This window comes from Somniosus microcephalus, chromosome 2, assembly GCF_052327205.1.
Source record: "Somniosus microcephalus isolate GS21.2 chromosome 2, FLI_Smic_1.0, whole genome shotgun sequence".
NCBI lineage: Eukaryota > Metazoa > Chordata > Chondrichthyes > Squaliformes > Somniosidae > Somniosus > Somniosus microcephalus.
The window spans coordinates 16,383,006-16,399,154 of NC_140988.1; the positions used below are offsets into that span (position 1 = coordinate 16,383,006).

The 16,149-nt window shown below is 45.9% G+C and overlaps 1 protein-coding gene across 1 annotated transcript in view; it reads left to right on the forward strand.

Annotated features, from left to right (window-relative positions):
• Positions 1-16,149, forward strand: part of LOC147122559 (putative E3 ubiquitin-protein ligase HERC4) — a 63,898-nt gene that overhangs the window by 5,821 nt on the left and 41,928 nt on the right. The window contains exons 2-8 of the mRNA XM_086006743.1: positions 153-312; positions 7,104-7,177; positions 7,265-7,486; positions 8,687-8,778; positions 10,583-10,710; positions 12,801-12,907; positions 14,385-14,449. Coding sequence (XP_085862869.1) covers positions 153-312; positions 7,104-7,177; positions 7,265-7,486; positions 8,687-8,778; positions 10,583-10,710; positions 12,801-12,907; positions 14,385-14,449 — 848 coding nt within the window. The remainder of the gene's footprint in view (positions 1-152; positions 313-7,103; positions 7,178-7,264; positions 7,487-8,686; positions 8,779-10,582; positions 10,711-12,800; positions 12,908-14,384; positions 14,450-16,149) is intronic.

Genomic DNA, 16,149 nt, shown 5'->3' on the forward strand with positions numbered 1-16,149 from the left:
TCTTTTTTTTTGCCTCTCCCAGGAGATCACATGGTTTCGAGTGGGGTGGGGAGTGTATATATTGTGAAGGTATCCCAACTGTGTGGGACAGGCTCGATGGACCAGAGGGTCTTTACCGGTCCATCATTGTTCGTATGCTGTTTATTTTACAGATCAGATAATTGCTCTAAACACGGAGAAGGTTGTCCGTGTGGCCTGCGGCAAGCACCACACCTTGGCTCTTTGTGAAAATGGATCTGTCTTTGGCTGGGGAGCTGGAACTTATGGACAGCTGGGCAACGGGGAATGCCAGAGCATTGTTTCACGTCCAAGGTATGAAGAAATGAGCCCACTACCTGATAAGCACGGTGTTTGCATGTTGTTAACTGAAAACTAGATGCCGCTCTAATGGGAGTAAGCATAAGAAATAGGAGCAGGAGTAGGCCATTCGGCCCTTCGAGCCTGCTCCGCCATTCAATGAGATCATGGCTGATCTTCTGTCTCAACTCCATTCACTGGCCCTATCGCCATATCCCTTGATGCTCTTACTAGTCAGAAATCTATCGACTTCTGTTTTGAATATACCCAATGACTGAGCCTCCACAGCCCTCTGGGGTAGAGAATTCCAAAGATTCACCACCCTCTGTGTGAAGAAATTTCTTCTCATCTCAGTCCTGAATGGCCTACCCTTTATCTCAAGGCTGTGGCCCCTGGTTCTAGACTCCCCAGCTAAGGGAAACATTCTCCCAGCATCCATCCTATCAAGCCCTGTAATAATTTTGTATGCTTCAATGAGATCCCCTCTCATTCTTCTGAATTCAAGAGAATACAGGCCTAGTTTACTCAATCTCTTCTCATACGACAGTCCCGCCATCCCAGGAATCAATCTCGTGAACCTTCGTTGCACTCCCTCTATGGCAAGTATATCCTTCCTTAGGTAAGGAGACCAAAATTGTACACAGTGTGTGGTCTCACCAAGGCCCTATATAATTGGAGTAAGACTTCTTTAATCCTGTACTCAAACCTCTTGTAATGAAGGCATATTGTAACAATTGCATTCCAAGGTCTTCCTTGTATTACTTTTGTTATTCTTTGATGGAATATTCTAGAGGGCCTGAAAATAAAAGCAGTTAGTTATTAACACACCAGAGGGAACAGTAGCATAGTGGTTATGTCACTGAGCTAGTAATCCCAGAGGCCTGGACTAATAATCCAGCGATGTGAGTTCAAATGGCAGCTGGGGAATTTAAATTCAGTTAATTGAATAAATCTGAAATAAAAAGCTAATATCAGTAATAGTGACCACGATTGTTGTAAAAACCCATCTGTCTCACTAATGCCCTTACCCGGTCTGGCCTATATGTGACTTCTCACCCACAGCAATGTAGTTGATTGCCCTCTGAAATGGCCTAGCAAGCCACTCAGTTGTACCAAACTGCTACAACAAAGTCACTGTGGGAGTACCTTCACCACACTGACTGCAGCAGTTCAAGCACCAAGGCGGCTCACCACCACCTTCTCAAGGGATTACATAGGCTATAATGCACAGAAACAGGCCAACCAGTCCATGCTGGGGTGTTTATGCTCCACTCGAGCCTCATCTAAATCCATCAGCATAATCCTGTATTCCCTTCTCCTTCTCCCTCATATGCTTGATTAGCCTCCCCTTAAATGCGTCTATACTGTTCACTTCAACCACTCCCTGTGGTAGCGAGTTCCACATTCTCACCACTCTTCGGGTAAAGACGTTTCTTCTGAATTCCCTATTGGATTTCTTGGTGACTATCTTATATTGGTGGCCTCTAGTTATGCTCTTCCCCACAAGTGGAAACATTCTCCCTGTATCAAAACCTTTCATAATTTTAATGACCTCTATTAGGTCACCCCTCAGCCTTCTTTTTTCAAGAGAAAAGTGACCCAGCCTGCTCATCCTTTCCTGATATGTAGACACTCGCATTTCTGGTATCATCCTTGTAAATCTTCTCTGCACCCTCTATATCTTTTTTATAATATAGAAACATAGAAGATAGGAGCAGGAGTAGGCCATTCGGCCCCTCGAGCCTGCTCCGCCATTCAATGCGATCATGGCTGATCATCCAAATTCAGTACCCTGTCCCTGTTTTCTCCCCATATCCCTTGATCCCCTTAGCCTTAAGAAATATATCTAACTTCTTCTTCTTGAATATATTTAATGAATTGGTCTCAACTGTCCTCTGTGGTAGAGAATTCCGCAGGTTCACCACTCTCTGGGTGAAGAAATTCCTCCTCATCTCAGTCCTAAATGGCTTACCCCTTATCCTTGGACTGTGACCCCTAGTTCTGGACTCCCCCGCCATCGGGAACAGCCTTCCTGCATCTAGTCTGTAGAGTCCTGTTAGAATTTTATAAGTTTCAATGAGATCCCCTCTCATTCTTCTAAACTCTAGCGAATATAAGCCTAATCGACCCAATCTCTCTTCATACGTCATTGCTGCCATCCCATAATATGGTGAACAGAATTGTACGCAGTACTCTTAAATGTGGTCTAACCAAGGTTCGATACGGGTTTAGCATAACCTCCCTACTTTTCAATTCTATCCCTCTAGAAATAAACCCTAGTGCTTGGTTTGCTTTTTTATGGCCTTGCTAACCTGTGTCACAACTTTTAGTGATTTGTGTATTTGTACTCTGAGATCGCTTTGTTCCTCTACCCCACCTAGACTCGCACCCTCCAAGTAATAAGTGACCTCCCTATTCTTCCTACCAAAATGTAATACCTCACATTTGTCTGTGTTGATCTTCATTTGCCAATTATATGCCCATTCTGAAAGTTTATTAATGTCCTCCTGTAATTTGTTGCAGTCCTCCTCAGTATTGACTATCCCCCCCAATTTGGTGTCATCCGCAAATTTAGAAATTGTGTTTTTGATTCCAAAGTCTAAATCGTTAATATAAATTGTGAACAGCAGTGGTCCCAGCACTGATCCTTGTGGAACACCACTACCCACCTTCTGCCACTGTGAATAGCTACCCTTTACCCCTGCTCTCTGCTTTCTGTCTTGAAGCCAGCTAGCTATCCATTCTGCTACTTGTCCCCTGACTCCGCATTCTCTGACCTTGTTCATCAGTCTATTATGGGGTACCTTATCGAAGGCCTTTTGAAAATCTAGATAAATTACATCTACTGCATTACCCTTGTCTACTCTCTCTGGTACCTCTTCAAAAAATTCAATGAGGTTGGTCAAGCAAGACTTTCCCTTTTGAAATCCATGCTGACTTTAATAATTTCATTTTTGGTTTCTAGATGTTCTTCTATTTTCTCCTTTAGTAGGGATTCCATTATTTTCCCTACCACCGATGTTAAGCTGACTGGTCTATAATTCCCTGGACGTGTTCTATCCCCGTTCTTGAATATCGGTATTACATTAGCTATCCGCCAGTCCTCTGGCACTACACCTTTTTCTAACGAATTATTAAATATGTGTAGTAGTGCCTCTGCTATCTCATCCCCAGATTCTTTTAAAATGCGTGGATGCAATCCAGGGGTTTATCCTCTTTGAGTTTGATTAGTTTATTTAACATATCCCCTCTTTTTATTTTAAATGCACTTATCTCATTACTAATCTTAACATCCAATGTCATGTTCACCTGTTCTATCTCCCTGGTAAATACTGAAGCAAAATAATTATTTAATATTTCTGCCACTTCTCTGTCGCTACTGGTGGTATTATCCTGTCTATCCCTTAATGGCCCTATTCGCATTCCAGTCTTCCTTTTTTGTTGATGTGCCTATAAAATATTTTACTATTTTGTTTTATGTTCCGTGATAATTTAATTTCATAGTTCTTTGTCTTCCTAATTGTTTTTTTTTACTTCGCTCCTAATCTCTTCATATTCTCCCTTATCATGCACTCCCCTGCTGTCCATGTACTTAATGTATGCCTCTTTCCTTACCCTCAATTGTTCCCTTATGGCTTTATTCATCCATGGAGTCTCATTAGTGTTTAGTTTGTTCTTTCCTTTTAGTGGAATATATTGTTCCTGCACTCTGTTGAACACTGTTTTAAATGTTTCCCATTACTGTTCTACATAATTGATTGCCAATATTGGTGCCCATTTTTTTCCCAAGTTCTATTCTCAGCCCCATAAAATCAGCTTTTCTCCAATCTATTAACCTGGTTTTCATCATACTTCATACTTCTGTCCTTTTCAATTATCGTCTTAAAGCTAATTATATTATGGTCACTATTGCCTAGATTTTCCCCTACTTATTCTTCTCTTATCTGCTTTGGTTCAATCCCCACTACTAGATCCAATAACGAATCCTCCCTTGTTGGGCTTTTTACATATTGGGTTAGAAAAGAGTCCTGTACACATTGTAGGAACTCCATTCCCTTATCCCTTTTACCTACCTCTTCTGTCCAGTTAATATCGGGGTGGTTGAAATCCCCCATGATTATTATTCTATGTTTTTTACTCATTTCCCTAATTTGTCTGCATATTTCTTCCTCCACATCCCTTCTACTATTAGGTGGTCTGTAGACTACACCTATTAGTGTGATTGATCCTTTATTCTCTTTTATCTCTGGCCATATGAATTCTATTTCTGTCTTGCTGCTAGCTGCAATTAGGGATGGGCAATAAATGCTGGCCTTGCCAGCGACACCCACATCCAGTGAATAAAAATAACACCAATTCAAGTGTCTATTCAAACACTCTATTCACTATCAACTGCACACAGGCTAGTTATAAATAGTAATCATCACATTACCAGCGATGCGGTATAATTCCCATATCTCTCAGCGGCCAGTCATTCTTCCTCTTGGGAAAGCTCGGTAACATCGGATTGGTACTGGATGTATTAACCATAGGTAATCTTAGGGAAACAGGCATCGACCTATGTCGAGGATGGTATATTAGGGCTTGTTTTCCAGTTGCATGATCCTGGTCAAAAGTGGTGCTTTGGAGGGAGCGCTGGTCAGCAATTTCAATGAGAAAATCAGTGGCTGCGGACCCATGAGTTCCTGGCCAGTGCTCCCTGTCAGCCGGCCTTCACACCTGGAAAAGAATGAACCTGCATTTACCTAGCACATTTCACAACCTCAGGACATCCCAAAGCACTTTACAGCCAGTGAAGTACTTTTGAAGTGTAGGTACAAAGAGACAGACAGAGGAAACATGGCAGGGGTAAGAGTGCTGCCACTGAGCCACAGCTAATCCTGATCGGACATTTAGCTCTATTCTCTGAAGATTAAGGAAGCTAAGGGCCTTTTGAATTATGTACGCTATGGTCTCAGTGACTGAAAGCAACATGAGCATAATAGACCCTGAATCCTAGAGAACGGTGCAAGCTGGTTGGTTCCCTGCTGGCTTTTGGGACTGCAGATGCTGTTCTGTGCCAAAGCTGATGTACCGGTGGGCACTGGTTGGCTATTTAAAGTACCCACGGACCAAACAGAGGGTCACTCCTGAGGGGCCTGGAAGCCACCCGTGGCATAGAAAGTGAGAGCCGTGGTTATTCTGCCTGCCTCAGGAAGGGTGGTGCTGACCGAAGGGCGGTGCTGACCGAAGGGCGGTGCTGACCAAAGGCTGTCCTTGCAGACTATCTCTCAGGAGCAGGCGCACGTTGGGCTAGGTCTATCTCTCCATCACAGGCAACGAGTTGTTTTTGAAGCCGACCATTCAGCCAGTGTTGGTGCAGGTGACTGTGATGTGCTCTGAAGTTTCGTTCCAGCTCTTGTCTCCTGCCCGAATTTTCACAGGATGAAATGGGTGGGTTGGAGGCGGGATGGGGGGAGGGAAGTGAAAGTTGTAAATATCTAAAACCTGACTCCAACCTGCCCACGTTCACCTTTTACTCAGGTGGGACGGGGGAGGGGGGGCGGGGGCAGGCAGCTAACCCGCTGCCAGGAGGCGGGTTGGTATTTTACATACTTTAATGAGGCCTGAAGCCTCTGCTTTAACCTGCTTTGCAGGTTTTACTGCAGGCGGCCGGTGATCAGGGGGCTCGAGATTCCCAGTGGCTGCAACGAGGTGACCACAGCTTCGGGGAGCAATCCTTGTGGGCTGGTAGGAGCAGGAGTGCTTCCTCCCAACCCCCCAAGCTCATCCACCAGCAGCCCGCACATCCCAGGGTCAGAGTCAATCAGGCTGACTTCCGAGCGGTTAACCCGCCCTTTACGTCGCACGCAGTGTCCACAGCGTGCCGGGAAACCCAAACTTCCGGGTTTCCCGCCCTCTCCCGGGTTCCCCCGCACCGTGCGGGTGGGAAACGGGAAAATCCAGCCCAATAACTTTGAGATCAGGCTGGAACTTGCCCCTTGTCCAGAACAGTAGAACCAGAGGGCACGGCCAGTGTTTGAAGTGGGGTAAATTCAAAACTGATCTGCGGAAACAATATTTCAGTGAGCGAGTGGTCAATCTATGGAACCGGCTCCCAAGGGAGATGATGGAAGAAGTTATTATTGATTAATTCAGATGCAAATTAGATAGATTTCTGTCATAACATTTATGAATACGATGAGGAATTTGAGACACGACGTGTGGTGAGTGTAGCGTGCTTGGGAGGAACAGGTGACTTTGGACCTATGGTTCCCAAAGCTCTCCACCACTGAGGGTTTTCCTCACCTCATGTCTGGGTCTGTTGTAGACTAATTGATAGACATTGATTGCTATGATTAATCAACAACTCCATTATCATTGTATCATGCAACGACCTGGACGGTAGAAGGCGAATTAAATGGACCTTGGCCTTTTTTTCGTCTAGCAATTCCTTCGTCCCTATGGAAGTAACAGGTACCAATGGAAAAACAGGACCAATGGGTGTTAACCATTAACAAGCCTCGACTTGGTATTATTAACAGTCGGAATTGGAATAACAACACATTACTGCTGGTTTTTCACAGGGCAGAAAACCTGTGAAGCACCGAAACCACCAACAGAGATTGTTGGTGCTGTGTCCCTGGTGACCCTCTCCTTCAAACGCCAACCTTCATGAATGGTAGCAGCGAGAAGCACCCTCAGGTGCCCGATAGAAATAAAACAGATTCTGGCACCAACACTGGCCCCATAATGATGTAATCTATCGCACACCCTTCACATACTTTGATAGGAGAGTTGAAAAAATATTTTCCTTTCATTTGCAGGAGAGTGGAACTATTCAGAGTTCCGATAGTGCAGGTTACATGTGGCCATTACCACTCGCTGGCTCTTTCTAAAGGTAACACGTTATTATTTATGAATTCAGTTTTCAGCATCACCCCTACTGTTGGGATTTCTAATTAAAATGTCTGTCCAATCTCTTTAGATGGTGCAGTCTATTCCTGGGGACAGAATAGTTATGGGCAGCTGGGACTTGGTGAAGGCATCTACAGCCAGCTACACCCTCAGCGTGTGATATCTCTGACTGGGATCCCAGTGGCTCAGATCGCTGCAGGGGGAAGGCACAGTTTCGCCCTATCTCTCTCAGGGGCAGTGTTCGGTTGGGGAAGAAACAATCACGGACAACTGGGGCTCAAGGACACAGAGGGTAAGAACACGTCGGAGCGCACTTCCTTCCGGAGGTTAATCGGATGCCGGTAAAGGGATGAGCAGGATCAATGGAAACAGAACGGGCTTCTTGTCCACTGGTGCCGCCGCTTTGAGTCTTGGTCACGCGAGTAGATTTGCAGAGGAAAGAAAATTCACAGAATTACAATTGCCCGGGTGCAAAGGTCAGAGGAGAAGGATCGACACCCGGACCACGAGCTCTTCATCCCTTGCCCCGGGTTTTTGGGGACTTCACTGGCTTGTGCCTGCAGAAGACGCAGGTCAGACAGAGCCGCGTAGATGAGGATTGAGGGACCTTCCCGTCCTTCCACCTCACTTGGCTTGTCTGGCATCCCAGCGGCGAGGCACTCAAAGAAGATGGCTTGCCCCAGAACCAATCTGCAGGGTTCCAGGGGCAGGCTGGTGTGTTGCAGGTGGGCCTCATGCTTGGTTTTTAGATCCCACCCCAAGGTCTTGAGATTGAATCAGGACCTTCTGGCTGTCCATCTCCACCAGGAGTCAGAAGGTCCCAATCACTCTGGCGACATTCACAGCTGCCACTGGTTTTCCTGGCCCTACCGTCGGTGCTAGGCCCCGCCAAGGGCCCAAGCCATTGCCAGAACTGGCTGCAAGCCATTTCAGCGGCCTGGTACAGGGAATCCAGGCGATCCTGGGGCTGGATAACTGCAGTGGGCTGCTCCTGTCTAGTGCCTGGGCAGGGTGGGGACCCAGGAAAATCAGCCCTTATTTCTTTCCTTTTGTTGTTTCAACTATTCTCACCTTTATGAATTTGATGGACCGACATTGCCACCAACTATTGCACACTTGATAAATGAATTATTCACTATTTAGACCAGTTTAAGTGGCAATGTCGTTGATTCAGAAGTGTGAAAGGAGCACTATTGCTAATGAGTAATAACTGACTGGTTTTCTGCCCTCCCCTCTAGCCAAGTGATTGCAGGAAAATTCTGACCATTGTGATGGGTGGCATTTAAAAAAAAAAAACTTTATCCCAAAAGGAAAATAATAGCCCTTAAACTTTTCCTCCTTTCTTCCCTTCTTCTTCTGCTGGTTTGGTAGGGAGTACGGCACGAATGTTGGGACTGAAGCAGAGTGCCATAATGTTCCCATCTACTGATGGTAAAAGTGCTAAATGCCAAGCAGAAATCTCCTTTAATAAAGCTGGTTGTTGTCTCAATAGATAAAGTCAGTCCATGCCGTGTGAATCAACTGAAGAGGCTCAATGTCACATACATCTCATGTGGGAGTCAACATACCGCTGTACTAACAAAGGTATGTTTTCAGCCAATGCACTTATTGGGGCCTTCTCCATAATAGCTGACAAGTTAGATGAGAGGGTTGTCCTATGAGGAGAGATTGAGTAGATTGGGCCTGTACTCTCTGAAGTTTAGAAGAATGAGAGGTGATCTCATTGAAACATGTAAGATTCTGAGGGGATTGACAGGGTAGATGCTGAGAGGCTGTTTCCCCTGGCTGGAGAGTCTAGAACCAGGGGTCACAGTCTCAGGATAAGGGGTCGGCCATTTAAGACTGAGATGAGGAGGAATTTCTTCACTCAGAGGGTTGCAAATCTTGGGAATTCTCTGCCCCAGAGGGCTGTGGATGCTGAGTCATTGAGTATATTCAAGGCTGAGATCGATAGATTTCTGGACTCTAGGGGAATCAAGGGATATGGGGGATAGGGCGGGAAAGTGGAGTTGTGGTAGAAGATCAGCCATGATCTTACTGAATGGCAGAGCAGGCTCGAGGGGCCGTATGGCCTACTCCTCCTCCTAATTCTTATGTTCTTATATATATTTTAGAAGCGATGTGATAAATTGACTACCTGTTTATTTTAGGAGGTAAATACAAAAAAGTTAATCGGTGCAGTTTACGCTAATTGATATGTCAGAAAAGTACTCCAGCGAAACTCGAGGGTTTTCCTCCACCTTTGACAGTCCAGTGGTGGTACCGGTTGTGTAGATGAGGAAAGTGTTACTAGGCAACAGGAAAGGTTAAACGGCCGCAGCAGAAACATTATATTTGAAGTGAGGGACGTTCCAACACTGTCGTTTATTGGTGCCATTTCCTTTTGAGAGTGGAATCAACCAGATAGCAACAGTTGGGGAGGTTGGTTGCCTCTTGGAGTCATGCAGCAGGATCCATTTCCCCACCCGCCCCCCCCCCAAATTCCCCCCCCCCCCCCCCAAATTCGCATAATCACAGAGGGACTCCCAAGTGCAGGCGGAAACACTGGCATGAGGCGAACGATAATATTTAAATGAGGCTGACCCAGAAAATTTGCTGAGGTTGGTGCCTGGATCAGTTGGGCAGTCGGAAGTCTCACTCCACCACACTTGATGCACCATCATTCCTGGAGAGGAAATTCCCCGGCATGTTCTTCTGGCCATTTGCTCGGTAATATCTGCATGGGTAATCCTCAAGGTGCTAATATTGTATATAGATTGGACGATAGAATGTGTGGACTCCTGTGCCTTGAGGAAGGACTAAGGGGTATATTTTGCTCCAAGTGTAAAGTTAAAGAACAATTATATCACCAAACTGTCACTGGTTTCCCTTAAGCACCTTGGGATGTTTTTTCTATGTTAAAGGCACTATATAAATGCAAGTTATTGTTGTTGTTGGCGGTTTAATTATGTGTAGCGGTAAAGTTTAGTTGCTATAGTGACAGGCATGGGATGTCTTAATGTCTAGTTGCTATAGTGATAGGCGTGAGATGTCTTCAAGTCCAGTTGCTGTGGTGTTGACGATATAACTCAATGAGCAATAGAACATTGAGTTCAGTCCCTTGCGTACCCTGCGAGAGGTGTGTTCCCATTGTAGGGTGTAATGTATCTCTGTGGACGAGCACTGCTATGTTTACAGATTGAGCCCGGTAAACATTTTTTTTAAGGCTGAATTGAAATAGAAAAGAAAGAGCTTGCATTTATAATAGCGTCTGCCATGTCCCAAACTGGGCTGGGGTCAAGTGGGGAGAGAATTCCACATTTCACTACCCTGTGTGTGAAGAAGTGCTTCCTGATTTCACTCCCGAATGGCCTAGCTGTAATTTTAATATTATGCCCCCTCGTTACAGGATGGAAGCGTGTTCACATGCGGAGAAGGAAGCTCCGGGCAATTGGGACTGAGCACAACAACCGACGTGACCGCCTTTCAAAAGGTGGAGCAAAACGAGGGTGAGGTTTCCCAGATAGCCTGCGGCAGGTGAGTAACATCGGAGCTTGAAGCGCAGTCTGTCCATTCTTCTCCTCAAAGCTGGGTTTGATTCCAGCCCACTCTGATGAGGTGAACACCACATTCATCAACATACTGTGCAATACAACATATTTTAAAAACAACCCCTTTAAAAAATGTTTGGTTGACCTGGATTTACTACATTGTGCTTCCAGCACTAGGATCTCGGTTCAAATGTGAAGGGGCAACTTTCTCCTGAGTATTGTCCACTGTGCGATGGCTTTGGGCAGTTTAGCAAATTTTGGTGAGTCAGATAATGAAGCGTAGGAGGAATTTCTTGACACAGAGAGTGGTGAGAATGTGAGCGTGGTTGAAGTGAATAGCATTGATGAATTTAAGGTGAGGTTTGGTACTTACATGAGGGGGAAAGGAATAGAGGGATACAGGGGCAAGGTGGGAAGAGGCAACAGAGTGGGCGGAGGCTTGTGTAGAGTATAAACGCCGGCATAGACATGTTGGGCTGAATGACCTGTTTCTGTGGTGTAGAATCCATGTAATTCTAGGTCATTATTGTTGGTATGAGCCCATGGCATAAACCACCTTCAATTGACACTAGATTAGCAATCTTACTTAGAGACAATGTTCCCTCTCCATTTTCTTTGGGCCGTGCGGCCCATTCAAAAATCCGCCTGTGCGCGGTTTTTGCCTTTAGAAGCCGGTGAGCCGTCTGCGCGGGAGCTCCGGACTGCGGCGCACCCGTGCAGCTTAAAGGGAACATTGCTTAGAGAGGTCTCAAGGATGACTACAGTGGGAATTAGAAGTGATAGATTTGAGCAACAGGCACGCTCTTTCGATTCTGAGGTTGAAGGATATTGCTGTGTCCCAGCAGAGGGAGCTCTAGGTAACAAGTATACTTAGTTTCCAAGTGTTTAAAGCTATCACTGTACGTTTGTGAGGATGGGAAAGTGTCCCGTTCCTTAGAGCTAATCTTCCCTAACTTGATGACCACAAGGGCATTGTCTTTTTTCAAAGATAAAACTGGCTTCTTTTTGTTTTTTTTTAAGTACGGCCATTTGTGGAAAGCTGAAAAGGGGTAACAAAATCTGTGCTTTTGTTACCCCCAGACTCGATTATTCCAATGCTCTCTTGGCTGCCCCCCCCAACCCTACATAAACTTGAGCTCATCCTAACCCGCACCCAGTCCCGATCACCCACCACCCCTGTGCTCGATTTTAAAATTCTCATCCTCGTGTTCCAATCACTATCTCTGTAACCTGCTCCAGCCATACAACTCTCCAAGAATGGCTCTCTGCCCAGCAACCCCTCAAATTTAAAATTCTCATCCTTGTTTACAAATCCCTTCATGGCCTCATCCCCCCTCCCTGTCTCTGTAACCTCCTCCAGCCCTACAATCCTCCAAGAATTTGCATTCCTCCAATTCTGGACTCTTGTGCATCCCCCACTCCCTTCTCCCTGCCATTGACAGCCAAGCATAGACCGTCGAGGCTCTAAGCTCTGGAATTCCCTCCCTAAACCTCTCTGCCTCTCCACCTCTCTCTCCTCCTTTAAGACCCCTCTTAAAATCTACCTCTTTGACCAAGCTTTTAGTCACCTGTCCTACTAGCTCCTTCTGTGGCTCAGTGTCAGGTTTTGTCTGATGACGCTCCTGTGAAGCACCTTGGGTTTTACTATCTTAAAATTACTGAGGAAATTCTGCCTGTTGACTTTCTCACCAGCAGACACAGCTGCAAAAGGAGGGATCTCACTGGATTGGTTCATACGAGTAATCTTTCCCGCCCCATTGCTGACCAATACCAATGCAACAGAGCGTGTGCTGTTGCTTCTGTTTACCATCTATTATGAGTACAAAGAGTTACGGAGATTCTTTGAAATAACATCATAAATCACAGCTTCATGTTTTAAATACAAGTCAATGATATGTAAATCATTGCGACATTTAGTCATTCTCAAAATGCAGTAATCAATTGGCCAGATTTTAGAGTGCGTGCAACAATGTCGCTAACATCTAAATCTGCCGTCTTAAATGCAAGCTAGGAAGCGGCGATGCCGACTGTGTGACACAAAGAAGCTGATTTTATTTGCCGACTTTCATTGTTTAGTTATCACACCCTCGCCTACATCCCATCCTCTGATCTCGTTGTTTCGTTTGGCTTTGCAATCCGAGGAGCGTTGAAGAATGATTCGACAAGGAACCGGGTTCATCCAGGTAATGGCACTGCAGCGACTCATTCGCGACTTCGCTTTCAGTGTTTTTCTGCAGCCGCTGCTTTAACCAAATTGGCAACGTGAGTTCATTTTTGCTGAGTGGAATCATCAATAGTACACTCACCAATTTTTTTCGGTTCCTTCTGAATACGATTTGCACAAAAGGTGAAGTGATTTTAAATCACCAGGATTTTTACAACCAGAAACCCCTGAAGATGCTGGTCCAATATTGCTGCCACCTGATTTGCATCCGTTCCCTTGGATTTCCCCCTCCTTTCCTGCATCATGTTTACATTTCATAGAATCATAGAATGGTTACAGCACAGAAGGAGGCCATTCGGCCCGTCGAGCCCGTGCCAGCTCTCTGCAAGAGCACTTCAGCTCGTCCCACTCCCCCGCCCTTTCCCCGTAGCCCTGCAAAATTTTTTCCTTCAGGTACTTATCCAATTCCCTTTTGAAAGCCACGATTGAATCTGCCTCCACCACCCTTTCAGGCAGTGCATTCCAGATCTTAACCACTCGCTGCGTAAAAAAGTTTTCCCTCATGTTGCATTTGGTGCTTTTGCCAATCACCTTAAATCTGTGTCCTCTGGTTCTCGACCCTTCTGCCAGTCTCTACTCTGTCTAGACCCCTCATGATTTTGAACACCTCTATCAAATTTCTAAAAAAAATATATTCATTAATGGAATGTGAACGTCGCTGGCTAATTGCCCTCGAGAAGGTGGTAGTGAGCCGCCGCTGCCTTAAACCGCTGCAGTCTGTGTGGTGATGGTACTCCCACAGTGCTATTAGGGAGGGAGTTCCAGGATTTTGACCCAGCGACGATGAAGGAACGGCCGATATATTTCCAAGTCAGGGTGGTGTGTGACTTGGAGGGGAACTTGGAGGTGGTGGTCTTCCCATGCGCCTGCTGCTCTTGTCCTTCTAGGCGGTAGAGGTCGCGGGTTTGGGTGGTGCTGTCGAAGAAGCCTTGGCGAGTTGCTGTAGTGCACCTTATAGATGGTACACACTGCAGCCACGGTACGCCGGTGGTGTAATCATCGGCTGATTGTCTCGTGGCTTTGCTCATGCAGGTTCAGGACATAGCAAATTTCCCAGAGCGCATGAGTGCTGCTGTAGGTATAGGTATGGGGATCTGCAGCTCCTGGAGCCGATGTAGCGCCATCTAGTGGTAGAAGTGTGCAGCTGCAGGCGTGACAGTGTGACAGGTAGCTTTATAATGGGAAAACACCATCAAGGCGCCACCTTGAGGCATGACAGAATAGTGATGCCCAAATAAGGAGTGTGTGACATGCATAGCACAATTAATAGACTGTAGGTGATAATTATTTTTTCTTAAATGTTCATTGTACAAATGTCTGCTTCCATCAGGGTTACTGGTGTGATCTAGCCTCCTGGCGCATTTCCTGGTTTACTTTGCCACACTGAGAAAGTGTCCAGTCAAATATTGTTCTCCTAAAACATCTGTTTGTTACAGAGTCACAAAATGCCAAAGTTCACAAGATTTTTGCCGGAGGAAACGTCAACTTCATTCAGACTCTGGTAAGCTCGCTGGCTGTCTGCATGGTGGGATATCAATACAAAATGACCTTGTATTTTAGTCCTCAAACTACGAGGCATGAAGCGTGTCTGGGTTGACTTACTTGTGTAACTTGATTACGATCCCCCATTAACACAAACATTTAAACTAAGGGTTTCTTTCTTTCATTTTATGAAATTAGGAACAGGAGGAGGCCATTTAGCCCCTCGAACCTGTTCCACCATTCAATGAGATCATGGCTGATATGTAACCTAACTCCATATACCCACCTTTGGCCCATGTCCCTTAATACCTTTTATTTGACATTTCTTCATTCCTGATTTTTCTTTCGGGTGAGACGTTAGTTAAACCGAGGCCCCGTCTGCTCCCACAGGTGGATGTAAAAGATCCCATGGCACTATTTCGAAGAAGAGCAGGGGAGTTCACCCCGGTGTCCTGGACAATGTATATCCCTCAATCAACATCACTAAAACAGATTATCTGGTCATTATCACACTGCTGTTTGTGGGAGCTTGCTGTGCGCAATTTGGCTGTCGCGTTTCCTACAGTGACTACACTTCAAAAGTACTTTACATTGGCTGTAAAGCACTTTGGGATGTCCTGAGGTTGTGAACAGCGCTATAAAGATCTTTCTTTTCTTTCCTTCTGTTCTCTGAAGACACTTACTTATGCCGGCAATGTGGCTCCACCCAATGCAAGAGCCATCATCTTGTTACCTTGCTTGAGTGGCCATTCCCCATGTGTGTTCCAATGCAGTAATTGGCAGCATGCTATTTTCAACCACGGAGGGCATCACCCCCCCAACCTGACCCTGGTGTCCGCACATGGCCACTTTGCAGCTGGAGCCACTGGATAGTGATCAAGAGCGGGAACCCCGGTGGATTTTTCCCCATTCCTTGTTTCCACACAACCAAGGTCAGTGATAGCATATCTTCTGCTGCCCTGGCTGAGGTTAGCTATTCACAAACCTGGGATTGAGCCCGGGATCTTCCTGGATTGCTTGCTTCAACAGTGGCCCAGGTGGTACATTTACCCGCTAAGTCATCGGGAGGGCTGGTTGTGAGGATTCTGTGGGGAAAGGAGTGGGGGAGCAGGGAAGAGGCACCGAGTTACTTCCCAAACTGCTTTATACGTGCTCTTCACAAAAGTCAATTCTCATTGTCAAGCCCCGCACTTCCTCTGAAGCAAAGCTTGACTTATGTGTGAAATATTGGGGTTAGTGGGCCACAAGGCCAACATTGGACCTGTGTACCAATGGAGTATGCATCGGAAATTATACAGGATGCCACTGTGTACACTTGATCGGGCTGAATCAGCAGAAAAACACCATGCCAGCATGCCGTATAGTTCAGGCTAAACGACTAGTTGGATTTATTGTAAGAAGTAGAATTATAGCTTCTTTCCCATTGAATAGCAAAAAGCTGCATGACACCATTGACCAGTGTGTTTGCACTGCTGAACTCCCTAAACTCCAGGGGGTAATTGTTGGTGATCATGCAGGTCACGGGACACAATGGCCGGAATATTCATCGGTAAGAACGGGTGGGTTGGAGGCGTGGGGGGGGGGGGGAGTGAAAGTGGAAAAAATGTGAACCCCGACCCCAACCCGCCTCCAACCCGCCCACTTTCACCTTTAACTCAGGAGGGGGGGGTGGGCTGCCAACCCGCTGCCAAGAGACGGGTTGTCAATTTACATATGATA